General features: G+C 43.3%; 2 protein-coding genes and 4 long non-coding RNA genes across 9 annotated transcripts in view; 2 read left to right on the top strand and 4 right to left on the bottom strand.

The window, feature by feature from the left end:
• Lcch3 (Ligand-gated chloride channel homolog 3) overlaps window positions 1-1772 on the bottom strand; it is a 9471-nt gene extending 7699 nt beyond the window's left edge. For 2 of the 3 annotated variants that reach the window (XM_043412627.1, XM_043412628.1), the window contains exons 1-2: window positions 1162-1772; window positions 534-727 (exon numbers count right to left, since the gene is read on the bottom strand). In XM_043412627.1, coding sequence (XP_043268562.1) covers window positions 534-613 — 80 coding nt within the window. In that variant the 5' untranslated portion in view covers window positions 614-727; window positions 1162-1772. The remainder of the gene's footprint in view (window positions 1-533; window positions 728-1161) is intronic. The other variant, XM_043412629.1, reaches the window with a different exon arrangement.
• LOC122406853 (uncharacterized) overlaps window positions 1-3517 on the top strand; it is a 17304-nt gene extending 13787 nt beyond the window's left edge. The window contains exon 3 of the long non-coding RNA XR_006260094.1: window positions 3212-3517. This is a non-coding gene — a long non-coding RNA (uncharacterized lncRNA). The remainder of the gene's footprint in view (window positions 1-3211) is intronic.
• Window positions 2849-8994, bottom strand: LOC122406854 (uncharacterized). Its single transcript, XR_006260095.1, has 2 exons — window positions 8876-8994; window positions 2849-3731 (listed from the first exon to the last, which is right to left on the bottom strand). It is a non-coding gene; the product is annotated as an uncharacterized lncRNA (long non-coding RNA).
• On the top strand, window positions 6644-20790 carry LOC122406846 (gamma-aminobutyric acid receptor alpha-like). Of its 2 annotated transcripts, XM_043412625.1 has the most exons (11): window positions 6672-6875; window positions 12692-12963; window positions 14445-14512; window positions 14922-15142; window positions 15743-15825; window positions 17357-17556; window positions 17848-17935; window positions 18235-18395; window positions 18664-18867; window positions 19638-19792; window positions 20430-20790. In XM_043412625.1, the coding sequence occupies exons 1-11, from the start codon at window positions 6850-6852 to the stop codon at window positions 20635-20637; spliced, it is 1686 nt and encodes a 561-aa protein (XP_043268560.1). In that variant the 5' UTR covers window positions 6672-6849; the 3' UTR covers window positions 20638-20790. The 2 variants fall into 2 exon arrangements, with proteins under 2 accessions (XP_043268561.1, XP_043268560.1); XM_043412626.1 differs by lacking the exon at window positions 20430-20790 and having other exon boundaries at window positions 6644-6875; window positions 18664-18927; window positions 19638-19755.
• LOC122406856 (uncharacterized) lies at window positions 10701-11514 on the bottom strand. The gene is made up of 3 exons (XR_006260096.1): window positions 11321-11514; window positions 10987-11240; window positions 10701-10886 (listed from the first exon to the last, which is right to left on the bottom strand). It is a non-coding gene; the product is annotated as an uncharacterized lncRNA (long non-coding RNA).
• Window positions 15017-15564, bottom strand: LOC122406857 (uncharacterized). Its single transcript, XR_006260097.1, has 3 exons — window positions 15501-15564; window positions 15173-15290; window positions 15017-15049 (listed from the first exon to the last, which is right to left on the bottom strand). It is a non-coding gene; the product is annotated as an uncharacterized lncRNA (long non-coding RNA).

Here is a 20790-nt window from a genome sequence, read left to right as displayed (position 1 = left end):
GCACATCTCAGGAGAAATTATCCAGATACTTCGTTCTTGACCACCGGGGGCTCAATTTTTTGAGAAACGTTCGTCCTCGAGGCTCCCGCCTCGAGTTTCAAATCCTCAACTTTTTCGACCGCGAGTTCTGCGAGAAAAAAACCTCGAGGATTCCTCCCGGAGGATAATTTCGCGTCACGATTCAGTTTCGATCATAATTATTCTCGTTGCAGAGTGACCCCGAAAACGAGAAGGACATCGATCGAGATTTTATCTCGGAAATCAGGCAAAAGCGATTTTCCCCGAAGGGAGACGAGCACATTGCTGACAAAGTTCAATCGAAATATACAACGACCACCGAGAATAAAAAGTGCCGGGCGAACGGGGGAGGGCGTGCGCGCAATCGTTGCGCGAAGATATTCCCCTCGAAATATGACAAAAGTATGTTGTGAACTGGCGGAATTCTCCGGAGTCGGTTGCACCTTTTTTCCCTTCGATTATCGAGAAAGTGGAATCTGGAAGAAAGCAATTATCGTTGAAAGGGGCACACTTACCATGCGGTGAGGTGACCCAAATGGACGAGCAGAGCCGTCAGGATAAATTCGGCGAGGGACGACGACATCCTACCACCCATTATCACTGACGTATTTCCGCGGTTGCGTCACTCAGCAACACTCGATATCCTCATCTCAATGGACCTTCGTGCGCCAATCTCGCGCCTCGACATCTCAAAACGTTAACTTTCTGGCTGAACATTCATTCGGATTATTCGTACAAAAAGAAATTTGGCATTCGGCTCGTTTACGAAGACTCTTGGCTCGGATTTCCCATCGGTTTTCAGAGGACTCGAAATTACAAAAAGCTCTACGGGATTCAACGACGAAATAATGTGGGAAGCACGAGGACGGATTTTGTACGAGAAAACCTAAAAATTAGCTTATTCTCGGTGCAAATGGGAGGAACAAACGCGTACGCTGAGCTCCGAAAATACTTTGGTAACCTGACTCGAAAGATGTTAATAAAAAACTCGAGGAAAGTCGATGCTCAATAAACGCTTTGACGAAATTTTCAAGATCCATTTAACCCAAAGACTTTTCGCCGTAATCAAAGAACCTTTGTGTGCTCCGCACCAAGAATCGAGGAGTGCAGTTAAAAGGCGAGTCACAGATTAAAAAATCGTACCTGACGAACGAGTACGAAATGTCACGTTGTCGAGCTGGGAACGTTGAATTCGGAAGGGGTGATCTTCGAAGGAGCCTTGTGACAGGAATCCCCGAACATTCGTTCCTCGTGTCCCGGCTGCTATTCCGCCCTCGGTGAATCCGCGAATCTATTAAGGTCGTTCGTTTTCTCGATACCGACGGGAGGAACGATGTATTTTCACCGTTCTGCGTGGCATGGGAGAAGATTCGAAGGAGAATTTTGTTCGTACGTGGAGCGGCGAGTGTCGAGGCGACGAGAGTCGAAGCATTTTTTCATCGGAGCGAGGACTCGATCGTGCATGAATAAAATCACTCGCGTAGCACAAATACGAGAGAACGATATCACAGAACGCGCGACTGACGAGGTCGGAGCTGACAATTCCAAGTGTCACATGTGTGTCTGCGTATGTACGTGGAGGCACGTATGTGCTTACACATAACACGTAGGCGGTCGAGCACGGAGTTAGAAATGCGGTAAAAAGCGGATATTTGGCCCGTGGAGAATCGCGACCGGTGACATTTCGACTGTTTTCCTCGAAATAATAATCTCGGCGAGAACCCAGGCTCGCTCAAGAGCGCAGAGTCGATGTATTTTCGACAGTAACGTCTTCTCTCGAGGGTCGCATCCCTTTCGCGGTGGAACCGGGTGAGTGTGTTCGCGGGGATGACTCCCCTCGCTCTCTCCTGAATTTCCTCCCTCCTCTTGCCGCCCGTACAACATCCTCGCTTTTCTCCCTTGCCAATCTTCGCTCCTCCATCGTTTACATTCCCTTTGCCTCACCCGTTAGCCTCTCCCTCTCGAATTTCTCTCTCAGACTCCCCCGTTCTACATGTACCAATGGAAAATGTTTGTGTCAGACGGGGGCTCCTCAAATCGAGCTAACCGTGCGCGGGCGCGAAATACACCGCTGGATCCCGAATCGTCACGAGCTACTCCGAGCTGACACGACCACCCAAAAATCATCGTATACCTCGCACCTATGAGCGTTCTCAATCCTACGATATACCTTCGTGGCCGCCGTATATTTTCTCCCGACTCATGGGTCTGCACGATTAATCAGATTTTTACCATTTTTTTTTTAAATATTCTCTTCACTTTTGAGTCGAGTTCAAATTGTCCCACCAATCCTTTTTATTTACTTTGAGGAATTAAATTTCGGTGGAAAGCAAACTCTTTCGTTCTGATTCTTACGGATCACGAAATAATCAAAATTTGATCAAATTTTTTGACAACATTCTTTGGCATCGACAAGTATGCAATTTTTTTCAAATTTTTTTACCACATGGTTATCCCATAATTGAGCGTTAAATCGAAGTTCTTGCGCACGAAATGTATGACTGTATATATGTAAACTCTATGCTTAGACGCGTGAACTTTAGTGTTCAATTACTCGAGAGCTGTGTGGTAGAAGAATCTAAAAAAAATGATATTGTCTTGTATATTTTAAAATAATACATTTACCAAATTTTATGAAATTCTTCATATTTTTAACATCGTTTAGCATGGCAACGTTGTATCGTCGCGATCCACCCTCCTTAAAGTATTTCTTTCACGAACCGAATATTCTACAAATAAGTGATTTTAAGTTACAGCAAAGTGAAAGTGCATGCGAACAGATTGGCAAAATTTCAGGTCAGGTTATCGAACATTTAATAAAGAATTGAAACTTGAAAAACTGTAAAATTTATACAGAAGCTTATGGAGATTCATATTCAATGATTCATGTACCGAAAAATTATGAATTCCTCATACAAACTTCTCGCGGATAGGAAAAAATGCAAGAACTCCAAAGCGACGATTAAAATAAAGGGTCTTGGTTTGCGCCACCAAAAAATACGATCATGCGAATAACTATTTCTTGGATTAAAATTGCAGTAAAAAGAGATGTCACAAATTTTGTTTTCTCTTTAAAATTGCAAAAACTTGCAGTACAATTCTTAGTTTTTGGGGGTAAGAAAGAGACGAAGATTTTGAAACTTCTAAAAAGTTCAATATTGCAAATGCAGCAACGTTTCAATGCTTTTTTCAGCACGAAAAATGTTCGCAGCTATCCGAACTTTCGATGGTTAGCCCTCAGGTTAATCAATTAGGCGGATTTTTGTTGGGAGGATAGTACACAAGATCCACGATGCATCAAGATGTCAACGTATTTGGTGCCGCCCTCGTTGGCCTCTCTCGGTCTCGAGGACGCAGCTTCCGGTCGGCTTAATTGGAGCACTCCTCGTCGATGTGCAATTAAACGTCGAAGACGCTTCCCGGAGTCGCTGTCGGTCGGATTCCAGCGCAAACTGTTCCATCAATGTATGACCGATGAATAAAAAACGCCTGTCGAATAGCCCTTCGTATCTTCATTAGCAGAAGATGTACGAGACGCGTCTCCTCGAACACATTTGTGTATCGTCTTTCCAAACTCACTCGGTCATCGTTCAGCGTGGCCTCGTCTCGTTTCCCGTTCACTCTCACGCGGCTATTTCGCAACTTGTAAGGAACGAAAATCGATCCAATCTTGGGTCTTGGTCACCGTCACATTCCTCGCTCCATTTTTTTTGCTAGAACATTCAATGACAATTACACCGAAAATTTTTCGTCAAACTCTCGTAGATCGAACGACTTTCGTTCAAAATAGGAAACGAGTTGAGCTAGTCAACAAAGCAAAAGTCCTCAGGGCAACGATCGCGATTCATATGCTCACTGGGTCGATGGAAGAAAAACTTACTGATTACAATTCATTCTATTTCATTTATTATGAATTATTAAGGGCTATGAACAGTGTAAACGCTGGAATTTTGGGTGTTTTTTGTTTCTTTTATAAATCGAAGTTGGGTGGATGGATTTACAAAAAACTTTGTACACGTCTATTACATATTCAGAAGTACTGGAAAATTTTTATTTTTTATTTTCTTAATGGTACGTTTTTGTACAATGGTGTATTGAAAATGGCACCCCTTTATTCAAATGGCATTTTGTAGGGAAAACGTAAGTTTTCACCATGACGTGGCTGTTTTTTGATAACTTTGTGTTTTTTATTGCTACTATAAACAATTTTCTACTGAGAAATCACAAAAATTGTGATTTTTTTCTTCAAATGGTCGACATTTTTGTTTGTAAACAATATTTTGAAAATACCCTACGCCATGCGATAGCTAATAGCATATATTTTAAGAAACTTTATCGTTTTTCGTCCTGAGATGTTTCATTTTTGAGATTTGCTGTCAACGCCGATTCAAGGGGTGCCATTTTCAACACGCCGTTGTACAAAAAATACCATGAAAAAAATTACAAAAAAAATCTTTTCCAGTACTTCCGAGTATGTGAAAGACGTGTACAAAGTTTTATCTCAATCCATCCAACCAATTTTTATTTATAAAATAAACAAAAAACACCTAAAATTCCAACGTTTACACTGTTCATAGCCCTTAATTAATAAAACCATTAACAATTTAAGTCACTCGCAATTATCAATTATTTATTCAATACTTCTTATTAATAAATAATTTTTAATTATCGATCAATTTATCGAAAACATTATTACACCGTGAATGCTTTTTTGTTCGGTGATTTTATTTCCTGCTCGAATATACTTCCATTCGTCTTGACACATTTTCAACACAGAGTGAGGCAATAACGCTCCGAGACGATTTCAAGTTTCATTATGCAACTAAGTGATGGAATATTCGTCCAAGTGGTTCGAAATGGCGATAATTCAATGAAGTGATCGGTCATAAGAACGAATCTGGCGTTCAACCACTCGCCATGATCTTTGGACGGAGGATCCGTCTCTCTCCAGCTTCGAGGAATCGAATAGAATCAATCCATCGCGTCTATTTACTCGCGAAGCTCTCTGATGACTCCGCGGTATTTAAGTATGCAGAGGAGATTGCGAGCTGAGCGAGATTCTCGAGGAGCTAAGTGCGAGGTGCATTTATGCTGCTTTACAGGCTCTTATGTCCAGGCTAATAACGGCTTCGGTATCATTCGTTTTGTCCGACGTAAATCAACGTTGACTACTGCGCGTTGCGGTATTTCGAAGCCGTTCTGAGCCATCGAAGTTTCCGTTTCCAAGTAAGTGGTCCGAGGCAAAGTGTCGGGTCCTCGTGCCTCTGTTTGCCGCTCCGAAAAATGGTTTTTTATCCCGATATCACGGTGGATAGTTTTCCTTCTTATGTAAATGCTCGAGCCCGTCGGAAACTCGTCAACTTTTCGCTCCGATGATGCCGCCTGAATACCTATTCCGCTCGGATTAAATAAATGCAAAATTCTTTAGAAAGCTTTTAATTATTGCGGACGAGTGGTGAAAATATTGGCAGGTTTTAGCCCCGAAGCACTCGCCCCTCGTCTCCGATTCACGATACACAATAGCAGCCCCGGGTTCAATCTTCATTAAAAATACTTTCTGTGGATTATACGTATACGTACAGCACGCCGGGGAGAAAGCCCGCGATTAATAATTGCCGATTCTGGCCTGAGCCTTTCGTCAAGCTATTTTTTTCCACTTGCATCCAGTTGCGAGTTAGCTCGGCTCGTTCGAGCTGGCCGTCCAGTGGATACGATACGACCACTTTGCTTCAATCCTATCGGAAAATTCCGCGCCCGAGCAAGACCAAAACTTTTGCCGAAGGGAACAAACCCCGGACTCTGTATACGGCTATATTAGGTCCAAGGCAGTTTTTCACTTTCCAGAGACGTCTGGCATTTCTTCTCCACTCTCTTTCACTCCCTCCCTCAACCCCTGTCGCATTCCCGATTCCCCCCGCCCGTTTTCTTTCTTGCTTCGAATTCCATTACAATAGTGCATCGCTATCAAATATTCCACGGGGAATAATGTAACAATGACACTGCAAGTGGAGTAAGAATCACGATTTTTCAAAACTCTCCTCCGACACACAACTTTCGAGCGGATGTATTCGATAACTTTTCTCCTTTCGCCGTCCCCTCTTTTCGGATGAAAACAGATTTGGCGTTTCGAGAATAACTTTTAAAAATACCAAACCCTGAGAGATCGATGAAGCACAGCTAAAAATTGTCCCAAACTTGGAGGATCGGGGGGATAAAAATCGGTGGTTCCGGGACCAAAATTTTTGTTTGTCCGCTCATTTTCTACTGATCCGCGAGCGGCCTCGCCGATCCTTGTTGCATTATTTCAGCGATTAATTCGCGAATGCGTGAAATTTGCGAACCGCCGGAAGAATTCCAATTCGAATACTTCCGGAAGGGATTTATGAGTGAAAAGCTGTCAAATTTCGATCAGTTTTCGAGGTTTTCCTGAGAAATATTCAGAGAAATCGTTGTACGTGGGAGCCTCGATCGTGACGTCACGCGGACACGAAAACGCGGACTTGATACGTGCAGAGAGAAAAATTTGTCGTACAAAGATATTTCGGAGCTTGCGCGCGAACGGTATTTAGTTGCGCGGTCCACGAGAAGATCTCGTTCGAAGGGTAGAGAAGGGAGGAGGGCGTCGGAGGAGGCTGGCATTGTGAATTACGAACTGGTGGGAAGGTGGGATGAAGCAAGACCACGCGGGATCTGATGCTTCGTAATGGTTCGTCGACGTCGACTCGCGTCTCGACTGACTCTGCCGGTGTGTTGTTGCGTATATACTTATAAGCTTTCATTAATGGTGAAGATTTTGCGGAGCGAAAGACAGCGAGGAATCAACCTGCAGTCATGGCCGTAATAACATTCTCGTTCGTGTAAGTACAACTTCATTTCAAAGCTCGAAAGTTCAATGGAACATTAAAAAAAGCGTTTGAAAACGATCCGTTAGACGAGGCCCATGAATTTCTTTCGATTGCCCCGCTCGCATTGATTCGTTTGGCCAAAAGTGTTTATCGAAAAATGACAAAACTCGAGCGACGTGAACGCGATCCTGAGAACACTGCTCGAACTCGATTGTAACCGTTCCTCGAAAACCGGGAGCAATTCCATTCGCGTAAATCTACAAAACGACGAGCATCGCATGAAATGGGGCCGATTAATGCTCCTCGAGTGTCAAATTCCATCGAAAAATGGCTCGCGTGACGTTAGCTCGGAATTGTGTTGAAAAAAATGAGAAAATTAATGACTCCCGCAGCGAAAGGTGAAACGATTTTTTAGCCGGAAGAAAATAAATTCTTTTTCTGTGTGTCGATTCGAATTATTTGTCGAGAGCTCGGAGGTTTGGTGCATGAATTCGGAAACTCGGACAACAACACATTATCGAAGCGACGTCATGAACCGAGGGTTGTTCGCAGTGTGTGTAAACACGAGTGTGAGGGATAATAAAATATTGAGGCACGAGTAAAGGGAAGGAGAGACGGGACGATTAATAGCCGAAGGATAAGCGAGACATATGTGACGTGGGGATGGTGACAGTTGAGAGTGACGTGAATCTCCGGGAGCATCGGGGGTCTTGGCATTCTATTCGCATACTGTTGTGCAGCACTCTCATCTCCTGAGCTCTCTGTACACGCCGAAATTCACCAAGCTCCGAATCCCCAAATCAACTATCATCTGCAATAACCGCAGAATACGCACATTTGGTGCAATCCCTGCTGCTGTGCAGGTGGACGCATATATACTTAACGTGTAATACACCGATTGAAATCAAATATTAATTAAGCCCGTGAGTTTCGATGACAATTAGTCGGTTGACTGCTCCATCCGCGCAAACCATGATTTTCCTCAATTGCGATTAACGTCCATTGTACGCCGGGGACGTTTGGTATTTGGCTTCATACGCTGCGATATTATTCCGGAGTGATTGCTCGATGAGTTCCGTCGACGCCAAGTTTCGTTGCAAATCTTCGAGCTAAATTCCTCCGAATGTTTATTTTCACTTTGGTGCCTTGAATAAATGGACTTTGCGATGATTTTCATCCTCGAATTTTCTCGAACGAATAACGCTAAAAGGCCCTCGTGCCTTTAACGATTTGGTTTCACCCCCTTGTGTTGATCGAAGCGCGGTCAGTCCAGGGGGTTAATGAACAATGTGATTTTCTAGTCAATGAAAAGGATCGCTTTCCTTTTATCGTATTTAACAGGCGCGCGACATTTCATCGGGATTTAAACAGGAGCGCCGCGGGGAGAGGCTTATGCCGAAAAGCAAATTTCCGCCCGGACCGCGACCCTGCCAATCCCATTGATTTATACCTGCGGTATTTACAGAGCCCGCACACACATGGTGTCTGCATGGTGTAACGCATTGTTATAACAGAAGAGAGCCGACGCGATATTGCCCTCCGCGAACGGTCTCGTGCGCGTCTCCGGCGCTACTTCCGGTCATCACATATTTTGTTAACTTTCGATCCTGTTTCGTTGTACTCTCCTCTTGCTCGCTCTGTTTCGTTATTGCGCCGCTGTTTTTTTCGTTCACGAATCCAGGCAGCAGGCTGTTCGAAAAACTTTTATGAGATCTCCGTATCACGTTCGCTGCAAAATAAATATTCTTTGTGTCCAACGCTATAACAATAATGGAGCTTTGTCTGCTCTATCAATACGTCTCCGCGAGGCTGCTCGCCGTGCATTTTCATTATATTCAAACGCCGTTTTCAATGTTTTCATAGACCGTGTTTACTCTACTTCTATTCAGCCGATTTCTCCTTCGCCGGATTGACAAAATGTCGTCGTTATTCTTTCCTCGAGAGGGAGAGAGAGTCGGAGCTGTTGCTCGCGCGACTCGAGCTCATCCGTCACGAGACAATATTTTTCGTACCTGCACAGCAGGCTCTCCAAGGCTCTTCATCTCTGAAGTCATCGATGAGTAGAACGAGTCAATTAGAGCCGATGTTGTTGCTGGCCTTTCTTGGTGAATGAATCTCTAAGCGCGACTGGTTCGCGAGTCCCAAGCAGCCGACGAATTCAGCTCCATTCGTGTACCGACGAACGCGCTGAATTTGAGAGCACATTTTTTCGATGCTGTCTCAAGTTCGTTTGGCTTTCCAACCGGGTCATCGGGCCGTGCATCAATTGCTACTCGATCTTGATTCTGAAACGAAAAAATAATCATCTTCAATCGACCTATTCGTTGGAACAAATAACTCGGAACTCACTAAACTTGAGGCAGTTTGGAGTTTGGCGTTTTGCATTTTCTCGAGATGCTCGCATGCACGATTTCAGAAGCGAGCGATACGAATTCGAGAGCACAAATTCTCACATACGCGCGTTAACAAAAGAAAGTTGGACGATAACTGGAGAAGTTGAACGGGAATCGAGGACTAATCAACGAGTTTTAAGGGGTTCGGAATTGTAGCAGGAATCAATCGACTCGCCTCGAAAGCGAGGCAGCTGCGAATGTGCCATAGTCTGGCACATGCGAGTATTTCAATACGTCCTGCTAGCGCCGCATCTCGACAATGCTTTCCTATAACTGTATTAGCCCTTCTTCGGGAGGACAAAGTTGCAGTTTCACGAACGTAATGAGGGTGCGCTAACGTATGACTTCGTAAATCGATCGTCTCTTATTTGTCGAACAGTGGAATTTATGTAGCATTGATGAACGTTCGTGTGCTGGGTCCACTCTCTGTAAATTGGTAAGAAAATGAAGAAAAATGTTACTGCGAGGGCACGAAAATGTTGGCAAAAGTTCATTTCTCTGACTTCTAATTAACGCAAATTTCCGACTGAATATCTCGACTTCAATTTCGAATCTACTTTGCATTTGCACGGAATACAATGAAGAAATTTTGTTCAACGTAACAAAAAATGTTATCTTCGCCATTAGCAAAAGTAATTACGAATTATTTTCTACGCGAGATCCTCTTAGCGTGCTTCACTCTCTTCTCATTCTTTCCGCCGGCCTCCACATCCCGGACTCAATTATCCATCAGCATCGAACCGCCGTATTATTATGTTCGAGAAATCGAGACACGGAGCTCTTTTTAAAATCCCATCATTCACCGAGGCGCAGAGCTGCATCACGAGCTCACGAGCGACAACGTTGATTCGTCATCGATTCTCGCGTTGCAACGAATAAGGGCAACTTTTCGTTTCCGTAGCTTTCCCATTCGATGAGAGGTTCAATGGGACGCGAATGTTTGCTCTCCTCATCGGGAGCAACTCCGGAAACTCTCGATGCTTCGAATTACGATCGACCTTTTTCCCATCAATCGAAGAGACATGTTTAGGGACTCGCACCGCTGAGAGATTTCAAATTCCTGAAAAGACTCGCACACGAAGGAGGGAGAACGAAGAAGGGTTGGGGGCGGAATAAGAAGCGAAAGAACAAGTGCGAAGGAATATAAGAGGCGCGAACGAGACATAATCGGAAAAATGGTATGATGTAACCAGGCGGGGGAAGTTCACTCGAAACGGTGACGCGAACCCTTTCACAGCGAGCGGCTGCTGCTGCCTCAGCGGATGACGAGAGCTCTCCTTTCCTCTGTTTCCTCGTCGGCCCATCCGTGTCTTCAACGTAGGGCTCTGTGTGTGCGTGTGGGTGTCCGTGTGAGCATGTGCAGGTACTGAGACCTGAGACCTGTTAAAATACATGTATATCGATTGATCTTAGGCGAAGCCAAGCCGTTACCTCGTCACGAGAACAGACTCGTGTCCGTCGATGAGAGCAACTCATCCCCGGAGACGGTTCCAATGGACCAACGGGGCTAGGTCGAAGGATGCTGGGCTCCTTCGTCGTCGTTTCAGTGGCGCTTTCCGCCTCTCTTTTTCTCCCTCTCTTTCCCCTTTGTTCGCTCATTTCGCTCTCCATTTTTTCATTTTTTCACTGGCTAAAATATCGGAAGAAAAATCAACGATTGAAAAACACGGAAAGGCACGAAACATACGTTTCATCCTTAGGCTCGTCCAGTTATCGAAAGTGGCGCTTACCTTCGGACAAAGTCAAGTTTAACTCTGTAAGCTCAGCCTGCCAATGAGCAAACGCCAAATCTAAGAAGCATTAGAGCTTCTTCTTGAGGCGTCCGCTGTCAGGCTCCGTTCTACTAATTGCTTCATTTCTCCACTTCCGTTTATCCACACGGGTTTACCCGGTTGGACTGACAGTTTTCTCCATCCCTCCACCAGATTACCGTGTGATCTGATGTTCCCAAAATTCAATTCCTAACTTTAATACTCCGCTGCACCTACAAACAAGCTCCCCTCTCGAGGTCATTTTGAATTCTTGATCCCGACATTCCGTATTCAAAGGCTCGTGAGATCGTACCAGGTCACATCGGTAGAGGCACCGCCTGTCACCGACTTGAGCTCATCCCAATTCAAGCATCGTTACAGAAAATACCGGACCAAAATGGGGTGGCCAACGACATATTTTGCTTCTCAAAAGTTTGAGAAGCTTCTTCTGGTTTTTTACCTCCAAACACCAAGAAATTTTATGTCACTTTGGGCAATTGTCATAAATTTTTGGCACGAGTCCTTCAACGACTGAAGATTGGAAAAAAAGACATGAAAAATGGAGAAATTATGAAAAAAATCCGTTCTTCTTTCATTTTAGGAAAAATATTAAAGATTTTAAAAAATACGGCGATTTTTGCAGTACCTCATTTTGCCACGGTCCGCCCATAAGGCTGATTTTCCGGCGTTCTCGTCAACTTTAGATGGACCCGAAAAAGTGCTTGGAACTTGAACGAATATTGGAGCAACTTTCGTGACGAAAGAAAAAATATAAAATAACTTAAGAATGAATCGTTCTGGTCCCATCCCCTCGAGCAAGACTCGCCCTCGAAAGCCATCGTTTCCTGGACTCATTCGAGCCGGGTTGTAGCATGTAATTGATATTTGAGTAATTGAGTCGATGAGAGGCGAAATATGGTCGAGGCGCTTCTTTCGGTTCGTCAAAGTTTGGAGCGCGTGCATATCGGTGGGTATATCTTGGCGTTAGGACGGAGCTTTGGTATGTTGAAAGAAGAGGAATTCGGAGGTTCGTTGTCGGGTCCTCGGGCTATGTTGCTGCATGCTTCGCATGCCTCTTCATACTTTCTGATCGTGCATCATGGCTGTACGAGGCTGATGCACAGTCGCTCATAGCTGTGTAGCTGTGTGGGTGGTCGGTAAACACGATGGCTCTTCTTGGCTGCTGGAAATATTGCGTGGTATCCTAGCCGATCTGGAATAGAGGATGAAACTCGAATATTTGTTTTCGTAGATATATCAACGTGTTTCTTGTAGGCTATACACGGACAAAGTGTGGAGAAGAGTTCGAGAATCTCTTATATACGAACCGAGAGCACGTGCTCGAAATCGTGGCTCAGTAGGAAGTCCATAAAATGAGAGATCCGAAAGGAGCTCTGAATGTTTCAATGAAGCACGAGCTGCTTCTCGTGGTAGATAATGGAGTTATTCGTCATCGAAGAACTTCTGACAAAAGACCTCCGCAGTCACGAATCTCACGATGTAACGAGGACTGTCCGAACGACGAAAAATGGCCTCGTCCCATACGTAACGTTCCTTGATTTTTCATACATGTCCCATCGAACCCAAGGAAAATATGACGAGCTCCCACCTCCATTTGTACATGCTCTCTCGAGAAATCAAGAGAAGAAAAGAGGGTTAAACTCTTGCTTCGATTGATCGGCAGGCTCCTCGTCCTCGCGGTGCCCCTCGGGATGTGTTGGCGGAACCACTCGATTCATCCGAGATCGACTTGGCCCATGGCCCCGATTCTCGTCAACCAGTCCGACGAAAACTCCGCAGCATCCTCCCCGTCGCTTCCATCTACTACTCTCATCTTCCCCGACACTAGAATCACACGAGCCATCGTTAACGACGTCGTCTCCAAAAATATTACGATGGTTCTTGAGAACCTGCTGATGAATTACGAAAACAGCCAACTCCCGACTCACGGACAAGGTGAGTGATCTTGAAATCTTTAACGCTTTTCTTTTATCAATTTTCTTATTCGATAGTTCATTTATTTTTCACCGGGCATCAAAGACGTGCGCGAGATAATGTTGAGTGTTCCAAAATTATTGTGAAAAATTCATCATTTTCGATGCGCTCTATCCAAGTTTCTCGTGAGTCGAGATCGAGAGAGAAAATCAAATGAAAAATACTTGCGCTTGAACAATCTTTTGAAATGTTGTTGTCCCATTAAAAAAATAAAGAATTTTCTAAAACGGAATCTTCAAGGGACCAAAAAATCATTTTTCCGACCATTTTTTTCGGCTGGAAGAAAAGGAAGGATAAAAATCGCGGGAAAATTGGCTCGTTTCCGAAGGAAAAAATATCCTTCCAAATGACTCGATAAATATATAAATTGAAAAAAATGTGGAGCGTTGTGATATGTTGAATTTACCGAAACGCCAACGTCATCGTAAATCCCTTCATCCTGAAACCCCACTACGAATATTCGATCAATTAATTCTAGGATAAATCCGGGGTTGAAAAATAATTTGGGGATTCGTTGATCGCACACACGAGTAGATATATACAGTATGATCCGGATTATTTTTCTACGGGAATGCAAGGGAAGAGCTCCGTACAAGGGCGAATGAACGCTTCGATGAGTACTCAGCCAGCGTGATTTTTCCATTTTTTTTCGTTTAATAATTCGACTATTTTGATAGCCATTATTATTATTTTATTTCCATGGAACCGTGATCCTGAATTGGTGTAGCGAGAGGCTCTGATATTTGGTCGAAAGTGGACAAGTTTCCTTATAAAAATGTCCAAAGCTTTTCATCTCGAACGATTCATTTCATTCGGGCTGATAAGCAAATTGCGTAATTCGAAAAAAAATTTTAATTTGTCCAATTTCCATATCGACTCAAAAGTGAAACGAAATATTGGCAGTATGATTAGAAATATAATCGTTGACTGGACACCTTCAGCACGTTTCTATACCTTAAGCCATTAGCTCGATGTGGTTTTTGGGGAGTGGGAACAGCCGAAGTTCCACAGTCAAATTGGACTTGAGCCAGACGAAGGCAACACTGGTACTGTCCTCACGTGTTCTCTGCTTGTGGATTTAACGTTCGGTTTGTATCAGCCTGACGAGCTTCGTCTCTGGCGGATATGCGTTTTGTTGCAAATCAGAGAAAAACGTTTTTTTCCCTCTGTTTTTTGGTGAATCGACCAAAATGGCTGAGTTTTTCTATGCGGTACATTCGCCACTACTATTTTTTTGGCGTGTCTGGAGTTTGACAAACTCGTTGATCGATCGCGCGCAACCGGACTCCCGAATATTATTGAATTATTTCAATATTTCCAACTCCCAAACGCTCGATTACTTCAACTATATTTCCGCATGATCCACTTTTTCCTTGATTTATATTCATTTATTTTCCTTTCAATCTCCATGATTTCATTCTGGCGATGGACGTTTTTTTCAGGTACTCCTACCGTCGTGAAGACCAACATTTTAATTAGAAGCATGGGCCCAGTTTCGGAGCTTGATATGGTAAGCGTTGTTCCCACTGGAAAATATTGCGGCTGAAACCCAGAGTAGATTTTCATTAAATATTTTTTGAAACTAACATCGAATATTCGTCAGTTGAAAAAAAAAAAAAAAAAAAAAAACATTTTTAGAGTATAAAGTTCCGATGGGATGAGTTTATGAATAGAGAGCAAAAGGAGGGACTTTAAGGGCGCTGATAAAAGTAAAAATAGACGATTGCGATCGCAGAGTTCAATTATGAGATAACGAGCGAGCGGTTAATTAAATGAGAGTAGTTTGGTGGTTTGGGGGGCAGGGAAAGTTTTAGATGGGATTGATTGTCATCGATTGAACGAGTGTCTTTTACCTCAGACCGTTTCTCCTCAAAGCTCGAAGGTCGAAGCTCCGAACAATATGCTTAAATTTTGCCCAGGACTATTCGATGGATTGTTACTTCCGGCAATCTTGGCGCGACTCGCGTTTGAGCTTCCTCGGACCCATTAAATCGCTGAGCCTCAGCATCAAAATGCTCGAAAGAATATGGAGACCGGACACTTATTTCTACAATGGAAAACACAGTTACGTTCATACCATTACGGTGCCAAACAAACTTTTAAGAATATCCCAAGACGGCGATATTTTGTATTCGATGAGGTGAGTGACGAATCCAATAATAATTCGCACCTTGAAGTGAGTTTGTGCCATTCGCTCTCTCGTATCACTGACAGTCACTTTTACGTGATCACACATATCACTTTTCGGTCGTAGAGACGTTTTTGGTCGATCAAAATTGAGAAAAAAACTGAAAGTATTGTCCAAGTATGAGCACAAATTCTACAGCCTCTATTTTCATCCACATTTTCGTTCATCGCTCTCAATATAATACTTTTCCGATATTTATCCTAATTCTCATGATTCTCGAGTTTATAGTACAGTTTTAAATCCAAAGAATTCTACGAAAATGTACGTTCGGTGCTGTTGTCATTGCGAATTGAATTTTTCAAAGACTCACATTTTTTCCGGTCATTCGCGATCACTATTGGCACAATTTTCCGTCCATTTTTTTTTCTCTGAATCTTGATGATGGTCGGATCTTTCCACGTTTCGATGGAGAAAATCGTCGGTAACTCGCAGTTACGAGGGTCCCCAATGAAAATCTGTAAACACGAAGAATATTTGTTAAATTCATCGTAATGCGATTGAGAAAACGTTTTATCAGCTTTTTCAAAGAATTGTATAAATCTCGCAATGCAGACTCACTATAAAGGCGAAGTGTCCGATGGAGCTGAGGAACTTCCCGATGGATCGGCAATCCTGTCCGCTGATCCTTGGGAGCTGTACGTGGGAGTACCGAGTTCCCTGTTTTCTCTATTCGTCGCTTATCGCTTTTAGCATACTTTTTTTATTCATTTTATTAACATGAATAATTCCGGCACGCTTGGATACGTTTTATAATCATAAGCATGTGAAGCTTAGATCTCGTTTCATCGTCATAATTGTCGCAGTTTCAAGTGTCAAATCAAACTTTAAAATAAGCTCAGATGCTTTGGTACGAGTCACAACTCCACTCGTAAGATGAAACTGAATTCATGATTGTATTGCTAAAAATCCGATTCGATCGTCGTGAACGATCATCCTTTCCAATGTGGCGCACGAACCAACATTTTTTCCCCACTTTTCTCACGAATTTTAGTGTAGTCCGAGTGGCTTGAAAGTTATACAATTAGTAACAGTAAAAAAAAAGGTTTTTTTCCTTCGTCTCAACCCTCAAAAAGTTTAGTTCTAAACATCTCGAAGCATGGTTTTTATAGAAATTATTTGCATGGTGACAGGCCGATGAGGATAATCACAAAAATTACGAACTTTTTTCTTATTTTTTCAATGAACTAATATTTTTTCAAATTTGAGGGTAAAAAACTCGGTGCTTTCCTCAATTGTATGTGAAAAGAAGTCGATGATCAAGCACATGGAATTTTGAATCGACACAATATTCCGCTCATTAAAAACTCTATTACGAGTCAATCATCGATATTTTATCAATAAATCAAAACTGTAGCGAACGAAAAATTCACAAAATTTTCAAATCCAACCCCGTTTTGCCCCAAAACTATTTTTTTTCTCTGAAAATCACATAAAATTGCGCCACGTATAATCCATTGCTTGGTTGTTAGCGGTGAGAAAGGGACAAAGTTTTTCGAACTTTCGAAAAACTAGTCCGCTTCGCTCCGATCTACCCGATTCTAGAAACCTGCTCAATAGTAGTGCGACGTCGCGTTGAACGTCGAGCATCGTTACGGAATAAATCGAAACTTTTAGTCGACATAAATTGTCCTCTAGCTCGTTAAATGGTAAAGTAACAACGAACTCAAGTTCAGCTCATGTTTAGTCGAAGGTTCGTTGGCTCTGAAGGTCCTGGACCACATAAATATAAACGAGGTAGATTTTTCGGCGTAGTAGAGAGAAAACACCAGTTGAATGTACGCGAGTGCACGTGAACGAAAGTTGGTGTTCAGCTTTGATATTCTTTCGTTACATTTGAGCCAATTTCTGTGGGTGTAGTACGTTCTCGATCGTTTCGATCGTCCGGATACTGCCGCATGTTATTTCGCCCGCAACAGCTGGTCGAGCATCTTGTAACCCGTACATAAATATCTGCCCGATGGTGAATGTTTGTACGTGTAGATTGGGGATGCTGCGTCCGGAATCCTTCCGTGTTCTCCTGTCCTTCGGGGCGTACGTAAAAAGCAAATAGTAACGAAGCAAGAAAAGTTGCGCTTCCGTCAGGAGGCAGGAGGGTACGGAAAAAATCGACGTAACCGATTCGAGAGAGCTGACATAAAAGGCAGAAAACTTGTGCCCGAATTCCAGACGCGTATACGTCGAGACAGTTGGTTTACGAGTGGCAGGAAGGCTCGTCTGTAAATTTCGAGCCCGGTATGGCGCTCTCGCAATTCGACCTGATGGGCTACCCCTACCGAAATCTCACCTACGTCAGACGGGAAGGCGAGTTCTCGGTCCTCCAGGTCTCCTTCAATCTGCAACGAAATACAGGATATTTTCTCATTCAGGCGAGTTTATACCGAGCATGCACTTTTACAGGAATCTTTTATTTCTCAAAATTGTCTCGAGCTTCACGAAATTAAACGCAGGACAAATTTCATATATTATCTCGTTCGAACGCACTTCGGAGCCCGAATTCGGAGCAAGCTTTTGGAAAAATTGAGAAAATGATCCCCAGCCCAGATCCATCGACTCGTAAAATCAATCTTCCACAATGACCACGCTCCCTTTCATTACTTTCTGCCTCAATACCAATTTCTTACCGAATAATGTTAAACCAATCATTCGAATTCCTGCAGGTTTACGTACCGTGCGTTTTGATAGTCGTTCTGAGCTGGGTATCGTTCTGGATACATCGCGAAGCAACGAGCGACAGAGTGGGTCTAGGTAACTGGCATCGTGCCACCCGAACCAGTGTTCTTCCCGTCTTTCCCAATCTTTTTTATTCCAGTATGCACACACGGTTGCACATATCCCACGTTCTACAGGCCCGAAGAATTAATGGATAAAAACGAGAGACGCGCGATCTATCTCTGGCTACATTTTTTCCTCTTCTGCACCGGCTCCTTTTTCCTCCTCCTCTCTGCTGTGTACGAATCCTTCGCTATTTTCCCGCTCTCTCTCTCTCTCTCTTCACCTTTTCTCTTTTTTCCTTCATGCGCATCTCTTTTTTTCATTCCGGAAAGGCATCACAACTGTGCTGACTCTCTCGACGATAAGCCTTGACTCGAGGACGGACTTGCCCAAAGTCCGATACGCTACAGCCCTCGACTGGTTTTTGCTGATGAGCTTTGGCTACTGCATCGCGACCCTGCTCGAATTCGCGGGCGTTCATTACTTCACTAAGGTTAATAAATCGCCCAAATTTCCGCTCGTATTCCCTCGCGTACACGCTCCGATTATTTCTCCCGGTTTATCACTTTCCTGCAATTCAATTTTTTTACTCTCGTGCATATTTTTTTGGTAGATTAAAAATTTTCATTGAGATTGCAACATCTTGCAGAATTTTTAAATCCTTTTCACCTTACCGGACGTGACGAGGCGACGATTAACGTCCCGACGACGAGCGCCCTTACAAAACCGTCCACTTTTTCATCCCGCTCTCGACATTTCAGATTGGAAGCGGTGAGATTCCTTTGGACGAGAGCGAGTGGGAGGATTGGGAAGACGTCACGACGATCATCGACAATAAACAGGATAATCAGTATAACGAGGCGTTGAGTCCCGTCAATGCTCGCAGTCCGCAAACCGTCCATTCGGAAACTTCGATCGGCGCTTCCTCGAGGAGACGCAGTTCAGTGCTGTGCGCCGTCTATAACGTGAGTTCGACTTACGCTCGTTATAATTTCTCTTCTTCGCACGCACGACGAATCTGAAAGGTTAAACGAAAACATCGATTAATATCGAGCGTCTCGAAATTCCGGGGAGAAGAAGCCTTTTTGTTTCAATTTTTTGTTCGTTTTTATTTTCGAGGCCGTCATTTGTTGACATGGGTAAAGATTTTTAAAATATATCCTTCGCCGTTTCAGCGACACCCGGTTTCTCGTCAACATGCGTTTAATCCTCGTAACACACACTTCGTCGTTTCTCCGCGAGCAGAGTGCGAAAGCTCCATCCATTTCTGGTTTGTGAGAATAGCACGAATTTACGGTGAATTCGGACGCGCGCCTCGTGTAACGTAATCCCTTGTCTCACGTCCGTAAGCTGCTCGTTGTCAGAACGCTTACATTTCGTGTTTCGTGTCCGACTCCCCCCGCCGGAGTTTTACCATTGTTGCGTCTCACTCGCTGTCTCGGAACGTTTTATATTAGTAATTATAATGGAACGCGGAGAAATTCACGCGGAGATAACACTGCAAATAATTCGTTGAGATGATTATTTCTCGTTTGAAAGAGGACGAAAAATTTGGTCCAATTGTACGACGTTGGAAATATTTTTGACTAAAGACACTTGGGAAAACTTTTGAATTCGTAAGCTCGAGCGAAAATAATATTTCGTGGTGCTCCCTTAACGACGGAATTGAGTCACTCGACTTTTTTTTCTTACCGTTTTTGTATATTTCATCGTGTATTTTTGGATGAAATTATAGCCGGATTCGACGACACTGGGAATGAACACGAGGTTCACTATATCGGCGGCGGTTACGTGCAAACCATCTACAATGGAGAGACAAACGCAAACGGAACTATGTCTGCCAAAGTGGCGACAGTTTTTGTATTGTCTAGCAGGAGACGACGCTTTCAGGTAAAAAATTTCCGGTTTTAATATATTTTCTTCCAACGGACGAAGCCGCAGCTAATTTCCTTCCTGCACTCGTGTTCGAAATCCATTATCATTGGGAGAGGCGATCTCTTTTGTATTTATAGTTCACTCAGTTTGTAACGTTTAGATCGACGTGAAGCGAATTCACAAATTATTCACGAAGCTACCTTAAGACCCTGAAAAAGGCCAAATTCCGAAATTCCAGAAACTAAACATTAGAAAAACGAAAAACGACTCTTATTGGAAAAATTATTTCTGCGGGGGGAGTGTCGACGAATTCGTGAAAAAAATCCTCATTTTTACGCAACTATTATAAAATGCACATAAATTAATTGAAAATAAAAAAGATCGCGTGAAAACAATCCAACGTGTAGTTTCGAAAATACGTTCACTGACTTTGAAAACAGTCTTATACGAGGAAAACGTTTTTGTCGTATCGTGCAGTTTGTTGTGATTTTTTGCTCAAGGGCACTCCCAGTTCACGTTTCGTCAAGGTTCCAAGAAAAAAATATCAGATCTTTGTCTTTTTCGGGCCTAAATGTATAGTTATTATTGTTATCAATGTCGTTATTATTATTATTCGTCAAGCATGTCCGTCGAATGTGTTTCATATCCGTAGGAGACGAAGGGAAAGAGAAGCTGCTGGGGGCTGTCGAAAGCACGGTGAACGAATCGAGCGACACATAAACAGTGTTTCGTACATCGATCGAGTCGCCAGAATCGTATTTCCGGCTTCTTTCGGTCTTCTTAATGTTTGTTATTGGGTCGTTTACGTCACGTGTCAAGAGGAATTCAAGTGGCAGGATCCACCGATCGGCTCTATTTAACTGGCGACACGCACGCTGCTCCTTTGTTACAATAAATAATATAAATATTCTATATAGTGAAAATATTGTTAACGTGATTCAAACATATGTATACTCACTGTCTGCTGCTTTTAGAAATTATTGTTTGGAGTACATGTGAAATTCAAATGACAA

This window comes from Venturia canescens, chromosome 2, assembly GCF_019457755.1.
Source record: "Venturia canescens isolate UGA chromosome 2, ASM1945775v1, whole genome shotgun sequence".
NCBI lineage: Eukaryota > Metazoa > Arthropoda > Insecta > Hymenoptera > Ichneumonidae > Venturia > Venturia canescens.
This window is presented reverse-complemented; position numbering and strand designations above follow the sequence as displayed.

What these genes read in the sequence shown, in the direction of transcription:
- LOC122406846 (XM_043412625.1), top strand. Translation starts at nt 6,850, where the DNA reads ATGGCCGTAATAACATTCTCGTTCGT. An exon ending in GTAATAACATTCTCGTTCGT is followed by an intron (nt 6,876 to 12,691) that starts GTAAGTACAACT and finishes ATTGATCGGCAG; the next exon opens with GCTCCTCGTCCTCGCGGTGC. An exon ending in ACTCCCGACTCACGGACAAG is followed by an intron (nt 12,964 to 14,444) that starts GTGAGTGATCTT and finishes CGTTTTTTTCAG; the next exon opens with GTACTCCTACCGTCGTGAAG.